General features: G+C 42.8%; 2 protein-coding genes across 4 annotated transcripts in view; one reads left to right on the top strand and one right to left on the bottom strand.

The window, feature by feature from the left end:
* LOC106804932 (pre-mRNA-processing factor 39-like) overlaps positions 1-7,109 on the bottom strand; it is a 28,338-nt gene extending 21,229 nt beyond the window's left edge. The window contains exons 1-4 of one of the 3 annotated variants that reach the window (XM_014806341.1): positions 7,024-7,090; positions 2,997-3,090; positions 1,637-2,816; positions 850-975 (exon numbers count right to left, since the gene is read on the bottom strand). In XM_014806341.1, the coding sequence (XP_014661827.1) occupies positions 850-975; positions 1,637-2,791 (1,281 nt within the window). In that variant the 5' untranslated portion in view covers positions 2,792-2,816; positions 2,997-3,090; positions 7,024-7,090. Of the gene's footprint in view, positions 1-849; positions 976-1,636; positions 2,817-2,996; positions 3,105-7,023 lie in introns of all 3 variants that reach the window. The other 2 variants (XM_014806339.1, XM_014806338.1) reach the window with 2 other exon arrangements.
* Positions 7,110-7,117: 8 nt separating this feature from the next.
* Positions 7,118-9,012, top strand: part of LOC106804934 (26S proteasome non-ATPase regulatory subunit 13-like) — an 8,395-nt gene continuing 6,500 nt past the window's right edge. The window contains exons 1-2 of the mRNA XM_014806344.1: positions 7,118-7,310; positions 8,284-8,453. Of these exons, the coding sequence (XP_014661830.1) occupies positions 7,213-7,310; positions 8,284-8,453 (268 nt within the window). The 5' untranslated portion in view covers positions 7,118-7,212. The remainder of the gene's footprint in view (positions 7,311-8,283; positions 8,454-9,012) is intronic.

Genomic DNA, 9,012 nt, shown 5'->3' on the forward strand with positions numbered 1-9,012 from the left:
TACATTTTCAAGATTTTCTGGGGGGAGGACCCCCATACCCCCGCCTGTTTTTCACCCCCCCTCCTTGGAATCCTAGACCCGCCACTGAACAATTACCGGTACATATCTTGATCTTGGGAGGAGAGAACAATGAACAAATATGTCGCCTTTTCGCATGGCACCCAAAACAAAGATTGCAGAGCTGAGAGGTAGAGGATCCGTAGGGTGTGGAGAGGGAGGCGGAGGAGCCATTAAAATATTAAGTCATCCACTATTTTGCGCAGTTCGCTGTTTTTGGCCCCCCTTGTTAAAAAATCCTAGCTACGCCACTGTTTTTGGGTGTTTTCTGACCATATTATTATGTGCTTGAAAATAGGAGATTTGGGGATATTTTTTGGGACAACCAGAAATTGTTGCGGACAACCTGATTTGATGCCTGGGTTGTCCGCAGGATAACCACATTTTTTCTTCTTATTTCGAGCACTGGTTATATACCATAGCAGCACAAACTCGTGGTAATTTTTATCTTGAAGTGATCATGTCTACTAACAATAGTAACATGCGTTCCACCCCCCCCCCACCGATTTATTCCAGATATTATCTTTCTAATGACCCAGTACCAGAGCAGCTGACTCAACTGATCTACGATTCCATGGCTTTCCGATGTTTACAGCCTAGGTAATTAGGGCAACAGGAGCATTACCGACAAAGTGTCTGTATTTATATGTAATCACTTGCAAGTGAATCCGATCCATGCAGCACTTTGTGAATTAGGCTACATCGCTGACCAAGAAGCGGTTCTCGCTGTCAACTAACCAACCGACCCCGCATGCAGAAGGTAAACGTCTAAACCGCGCTCTTGCAACATACCTCCTCTGACATTTCCAAGTTCTGGTGTCTCTTCTCGACGTCGGCGTACTTTTTCCAATAGCCAAAGCAAAACGGATACACGTCGAGGAAATCGTCAAATGCTTCACGCGCCTCCTCCAGTGCGTTCTAAAAACATGGTGGAAAGTAGTATAGGAGCGGCCGCTACATTTCGCTCTCTTACCTCCTACAAGTATCAAATTATTTGACAAGAAACAAAGCCTAAAACATCTTAAAAAATGATAGGCACGATCTCAAACATAACTCGTTTTTACATGCGACAAATACATGAAAAATATAATTCAAATTGTGGGTTTCCACATTGCCTCCATTTTGCCTGCAAGAGCACGGGAAATATTGCAACAATGCCAGAATTCTATCAAAGTAATTTATTCATTGCGCTATTTAAAAAACACGAGAGAAAAGTGCTTAATTAAACACCTGTATTGTATCAAACCCTTGTCTTTGGCACCAAGCAGACTGAAATCTCTGTTGATCCACACTCAAAAGTACTATAACCTTGGGCTCATTTACACACTACAGTTCAGATGCGAGTTACTCTGATGAAGGGAAATGATGCCTACATACGACCAGAATGTCAGACTATCAAAATTATATATTATAACCATTAACATTCAAATTAAAATGGAACACCCAGGGTTTGTAGAATTAAACTGGAAGTTGGCATAAAACACTGATCTGCCAAGTTGGGAAGCTAAGTGACAGTATCATGTACGTAGGTGCCAAGGAGCCAACAATATAAGTCATGTCAGCATGTACTAATAGTTACCTGTTGTTCCACATACTGCAGCAGGTATGTCCAACCTGTGAAATCCGACGGGTTCTCAACCACCGCCTTCCAAAACTTGTCGAGTTCCGTGATGCCCTTCTGCTCGGCGAGCCGCATTTGCCGCTCCACCTTCCTCTTCTTCCTCTCCTCTAGCAGCTCCTCCCTCGTCAGCGGAGGCTTATCCTCCGGTGGCTTCTCCTCCTCCGGCGGCTCAGGCTCGGCGACGTCCGGCAGGGGCTGCGCTTCACCGGGCGTGCCCTCCCCCACCGGCGTGTCCTCCCCCCCCGCCGCCTCCTCCATCGTCACCTGCTGCTGCTCAGTGGAGTCTGGGAGGGCGTCGGGCGGGGCTTCGCCGGGTTTACTATCACGATCCGACGGCGGCGCGTCTTGCGCGGGATCCTCACAGGGATGGGCGTCTCCCGCCGCGTCCTGCGACGAAGGCGCTTCCACCGCGTCCTGCGACAAAGGCGCTTCCACCGCGTCCTGCGACAAAGGCGCTTCCACCGCGTCCTGCGACAAAGGCGCTTCCACCGCGTCCTGCGACAAAGGCGCTTCCACTGCCTCCGCGATTTCCTTCTGCGTTTCCTCGGCGATGGCTCCCTCCGAATCACTGCATACCATCGCCTCGCTGACCTGGCTACAAACGCCAGGTTGCACTTGTTCGTTGGAGGCTTCCAGCGTGTTAACGTCGGATGGTGCCGAATCACTTTGTGCGTCCATCGACGCTGGAACGAATTGCCCGTCCATCGGCGCAGGAACGAATTGCGTGTCCATGGGCGCGGGAGCGAATTGCGCATCCACCGGCGCGGAAACGAATTGCGCGTCCACCGGCGCGGAAACGAATTGCGCGTCCACCGGCGCGGAAACGAATTGCGCGTCCACCGGCGCGGAAATAAATTGCATGTCCATCGGCTCCTGTGCCACTGCGTCTCCGGGCAACGCCGGGTCGTACTGGTCCGTGGCAATGTCTGCCGACTTACTTTCCACGCTGTCGTGGTGCTCACTATTCGACAGTTGCGTCTCGTACATGTCACCCGCCCCCCACACGTCTGTGGAATTCTTGTTGTCGCTACTTTCTACTACTTGTCCGTCGACGTCTCCCACCGGAAGCTCTGCAGCCGTCTCCATGTCGACGAGCGTACTATCGCCAGACATATTGCTTTTCTGAATATCAGCCTTCCTTTAGAGAGCAAATATCAATAAAACATTATTAGCTTATTATAAATCAAGCATTCAAAAATTAAAAGAATGTTTGTTATTAGATAAACAAGTACTTGCACACATATAATCATATATTCAATAACATTCCAATTAGTATATAAAATGCATTAAGTATCAATTAAAAATTGTCTCTGCCTACCCTGGTTAATGGAACTCTGTCACAAGTTATGGGCATAGAGTTGAACGGCAGGTAAGCCGACTAAGTCATGATTCCTCATCGTGTCATCGTAGTGCTATGATTAACATTCTGCACAATTAATTGTGTTTAGTGATGTTACAAACAAATTCATGGGTTAAATGTATTCATATGCACTCACTTCTTTATCTTGCAAGTTATCTTGTAAATCATTGTACGAAAAACTACTTCGAGTATAATACCAACATAAAATAATGTGTAGTTACATTTAATATGTCAAGCAACTAAAAAGAAATATTCACTTTTCATTTTAACCTATATAATTATTTAAATATATATATAATATATATACACACATATATCCTTCTCATACATACATGGTATTCATAAGTGGTGGTGGACCTGGATAAGTCATGCAGTACATAGCACCACCAGCACTTTTAACAGTACTAGCCTAAGTTTTGTAAATAATTGCTTCTAGATCACTTATGTGGTTTTATTATTTACTGTAACTTTGTAAGTTGATTGGGTAGTGTCTTACATTAAAATCACATAACCTATCTAATAAACTACATAACTTGTTGACCTCCCACAAACTCAGTTTCCTGCGAAAGTGGCAGGGCTTTAATTATAAGGGAAAATAGTAAGATAAATATATAAAAACTTTAAAAGTTATTGTATGTTTATGCAATTCCTTCGTACGATATAAATACGACAAATACGATCGTATTCCCAGGTGTGATGTAACTGATTTCAGGCAGTGTGATATATACACTGTCAACAACAAGAAACAATTGCCAAGAACTCTGCAATTTGTGCATAGGTGTGAAGTTATTGTGTAAAAATAGTAGGTTAACACAATTTACAACACCATTAAAACTATGCCACTTCCACAGCAGGGGTCGAAATTCGATTTTTATTTTTATTTTTATTAATTTATAAATTTTTTTGTTTTAATTTGAAATCTGACAGACAAAACTTGAGATTTTTTACTACAAACACGTTCTGTACTTGCTTACTAACTTATCCCTACCTATACACCACTTTATAGCATGCATTGGATCAAGCGAACCAGACAATGCGTCTAAACTTTAGACGCATTGTCTGGTTCGCTTGATACAATGTATACACATCACATTTATGATCAACATCGGCTACGCTTAAGCCTGGCGCACATTGCCGAACATTTTCCCGAACAAATGTTCGTCCGAACAAATGTTTTTGTCTGGCAATGTGCGGGTGAACAATTGCTGAGCGCACATTGCCGAACATTTTGCAGCGAATAACCTCCTGGCGCTGTCTAGTAGCTGTGTTGTAAAGAGTCACGTGATTGGCGCATGATTGGGCACAAAAATCATGTGACCACATATCGTGCTGCTATTGGTTACTACTTTACAAATGTTACTAGAATTGTTCGACATTCAGCGCACATTGACGAACATTCGACGAACAATGTTCGAGATATCAAACATTTCCGACCTTCAGAAACATTGTTCGGAACAAATGTTCGGCGACTTTTCCCACCGCACATTCCCAACATTTCATGGAACATTGCTACGATGTTTTTGAGCAAAATGTTCGGCAATGTGCGCCGGGCTTTACACGCTTACGCTTGCAAATATGCTCAATAACCACTATCCCGATTTTGGCGATTTTTTTTTACTATCCCGGCAGGATACCAAGCATTGAAATCTGGTATCCAACACAAGAATCTACTATCCCGCGGATATCGGGATACCGCTAATTTTGACCCCTGCGTGACAGGTAATACTAAATATGTGGAAAATGTAGCGGTACATTTATTTACTAGTTATGTTGAGTGTATGATGTAACACACTACCCCACACTACACTATATCATCAATCTGTTGAAAAGTTGACGAGTTTATCAACTTTTGAACTAATCGACTAAAAGTCGGTAGTGTAAACGTCAAAGTTGAGTGCATCAACTATGTCAACTAGTTGAGAGATTAGAACATGTTTTATTTTCTCAACTTGTGGTCATCGAGTTGATCAACTTTTTGCTACGCAGCCACTCAGATAATAGCAATCAGGTGTTTGTTTCTCCACTCAGGAGAAGATAATTTCCGCACGTTTTTGGTATCGGCGGCAAAAATGGGTATCAAGTTATCAATATCAACATCGCCACACACTCACATTGCGGGGCGAAACGTTGAAATGTTTGACGACTCATGGTCGATAATGTAAATGCTTTGAATTTAACACCATAGAAAGGTTGCTAGAACGTTGAAAAGTTGTCCAAGTCGTCGTCTTTTTAACTAAAAGTTGATAGTGTAACAACACAGCTCAACATGTATTAGGCCCCATAAAAAAAAATGTTAGTTTATCATCCTTGTCATCTAAAGAAAGTGATGAGGGAGGCGGGGTTTTTTTTTTTTTTTTTCCGAACACAAACACAAACATGGAATTAACAATAGAATAGTAAAGAAAGAGTACAAGTGGGCCCCGTGGGCACAAAAACAATCAAGACAAGCAATAATTACGTAGCGCAAAATGCCGCAGGGTACTTTTTAAAAGAGACACAGGTATAAAGAAGTAGGTAAGCTATATAAAAGTAAGGTAATATTTATAATTGTTAATGTCAAGAAGGACTAACACTCTAACGAATGAATTGGCTTGAAACCGGTGTGTGAATACAACACCGGTAATCTGAATTAAAAAATGCGGGCGGAAAAAGTGATGCGGGCGGGGATGATAAACTAACATCTTTTTTTATGGGGCCTTATGATATAATTTCTAACGACGTGGATATTCGTCCGAGCATCGGACACCTGTTCGTATGCGCTATTCGTCCGAGCAGTTGTTGCGCATGCGCTGTTGATGTTGTATGCCGCAGGCGTACGGCACGAGTGCCGGAGGTACGAAGTGTGAAGGGGGAGTCTGGGGGGGCCACCACCCAAAAATTTTTGAAATCTAGTCTGCTAAATTGCTATGAGCATTTTGCTACGGCAGCCCTATGGCTGTGAACATACGTGCGTATGTGGTTATACACCATAGATAGTGTTTGGTACTATGACTCAAGTATATAAGAGATCCGAGTCGGTTTATAGTTAGTGTTAGGGTTAGGTTTGTGGTTGTGGTGTTGGGATTAGAGAGTAGGCGACTCCCTAGACTAGCATTATATTACATTTATGTAATACAACATAAACAGCGCATGCGCAACAACTGCTCTGACGAATAGCGCATACGAACAGGTGTCAGATGCTCGGACGAATATCCACGTCCAATTTCTAACACACCACAAAACTGGGAAGATAAAATATTATGCTACCGCTGTAAATCCTAACTGCAGTACGTTATTCGTTCAACCACAGAACGTTTGATTGTTTCTTTCATGTTTTGCCTGCATAAATTGCTGGGCTTATGTTCCCAAGCCTCAAGGCTGATCAGACCGGCCCATGTCATGTGTCGCTGACAAACACTCGCAGCTAGGGCCTGCATACCTCCCAACTCTCATTGGTTGATACAAATCACGTGCCTGAAACTCCTGTTTTAATAATTCCTTTTATGGTGCATTGTGACCCTAACCCTAACCCTAACCCTAACCCTAATCCTAACCCTAACACTACTTAGAATTTAATTTTAAAAATTAACTATATTTGTATCAACCAATGAGAGTTGGGAGGTATGCAGGCCCTAGCTGCGAGTCTGACAAACAACAGCAACGACCTAACAACAGTAACGGTAACGTGTTTCTACAAATTCAAAGGCAACACTAATTAGTAATAGTAACTAACACATCCTAAAACATAACTATTTCTTACGTTAGCGTGGTAATGAGATATCCGACTACTAAACTAGATTGTAGCAGGGCTACCATGAGTCGACTAGCCTAAGGACGAAATACAGAACACAAAAAACACATTCGAAGTGATTTCATTAAACAATCACCCCTTTGTCAGTGAATTAATCAAAACAGTTACAACATTAAATAAAGATATCACCGACGCATTATATCGCGGGACGTGAAAAGTTTACTATAGCTTAAATAGCTTAAATGACTGGATTACCTGGATTTGTCTTAGTCACTTTCCAAAACAAAAGACAAGGTAGAAATGTTGGCGTCGATGGCGCAGTGAGTTGCGCATGCGCATTAGCAACGGCGCCACAGTAGCGTGAAGAAGTGAACGACGAATTTCAACAAAACACCGGCACGATTAGCAGTTTTGTCAAATATATGATTTTCTGTAAAATTCAGAATGAGAGACGTCACCGGTTATTTAGCTGAGCAACAGAGGACTTCGTGTGGTGAGCTAGCAGCTGAGTGGTCAAAGCTTGAAGAACTGTACAATAAGAAGTAAGCACGAAAGCCTCTTCTCTCGTCCTCGACTGAGTCCGTGTAGAAGTGATACTGATAGTGATAGTGTATTCAGTGTCTATGCTGAGTCATCATTGTCTTATTTATGGGATTTGAATACTATTCATGGGTCATACATCGTGATCGTGACGACAGTTTGGTACTGTACTAATCGCCTGGTGTGGCTATAGACGTATATGTCAATATGGATCGCTTTGATGTTATAAATTTCACAGTGGCTATATGCCCGGCAGCCGGCGTATATCTGACGGCTGCCGGGCACGGTCTTCGATTTCCTAAATGCCCGGCAGTTTTTAATTTTTAGCGTTATCTCAAGTAAACAAGGGTTAGGGTTAGAGTTAGGGTTAGGGTTAGGTTTAGGGCTAGAGTTAGGGTTAGGTTTAGGGCTAGAGTTAGGGTTTTTGTTAGGTTTAGGGTTAGGGTTAGAGTTAGGGTTAAGAACTGCCGGGCATTTAGGAAAACGAAGACCGTGCCCGGCTGCCGGGCATATAGCCACAGCGTATAAATTTTCTTCACGTTTTCTTTACCGCTGTTGTTGTTAATTAAGTTTTTAAATGAAGCCACATCAGGAGCAGTCTTGGTAGTAGGTGGTAGGGCAATCCATGTTGGTATTGTCCAGGGATAAAGCGAGTATCTATAGCATTCTTTGTTGGGACGGATGACATTGTAATTCAGTTCATGTGTTTGACGAGTAATGGTTTACGAAACATGACGAAGGTATGATAATCATATTATTATCAGACATAAGACGTCACTGTCATCAGTATCACTATCAGACATCACTACCAGAGTGCTGAGTGACAATCTTGGCGGTCGCTCAATTTCAATGTCATGCAGTTAGTGAGTTACAAAACATTGTACGATTAAGTCATATATTATACTGCTAGTGAATAATCTACAACCATCTGTTGTGATCTGAAAGAAAAAAGACATAAATTTGTTTTAATTTCAGATTATGGCATCAGTTAACAGTGAAAGTTATGGCATTTGTGAAAAATACCGAATTCACAGCAAAGACAGATCTCATGAAGCTGTATGAAAACTTCCTAGCAGACTTCGAGCATCGGATCAATCTCCTATCATTTGTAGAAATCATCATATATGTTGTGCGACAGATTCCAGGTTAGTGAATGTGATCATGCAGATTGTGAGTGTGATCGAACAGGGTGCACAATGTATAACCTGTAAATATAACTGGATAGAAATATGGGCTATAGTTCAACAGCTTGTGTTGTAACTGTATTTAGGTCAATAATATATGTTATATATATATGTATTCAGGGTTCTCCCCACGTTGCGCAAACGGGGCGCGCCCGCCCCGTTTGGAAAAACTCCCCCCCCCGTTTGAATCGTTGCGCCCCGTTTGAATTACCTCCGCCCCGTTTAAATTCCACCACAATAAAAGTTTGCCAGCGCGGGAATCGATCGTCAAGAATTCCAATTCGGCCAGGAAAACCAGCGCGTATATTTTTACCGTGCCACGCATGCACTGCAGACAACACACAAGTACAAACAGTACTGGCCCACACACAACACTAACTGTACACCGACTCGGCTATCTTATATATACAAGAACCCCAAATACCGTCTATGGTGTGGTGGCGATTTTACGCATTAATTAGTGGTACGGTAAAAAAACACTCCCCCCGTTCCCCCCTAGTTTCCCCTCCCTTCCCCCCCT

Source organism: Priapulus caudatus, unplaced genomic scaffold (assembly GCF_000485595.1).
Source record: "Priapulus caudatus unplaced genomic scaffold, Priapulus_caudatus-5.0.1 Scaffold93, whole genome shotgun sequence".
In the NCBI taxonomy this organism is placed as follows: domain Eukaryota; kingdom Metazoa; phylum Priapulida; class Priapulimorpha; order Priapulimorphida; family Priapulidae; genus Priapulus; species Priapulus caudatus.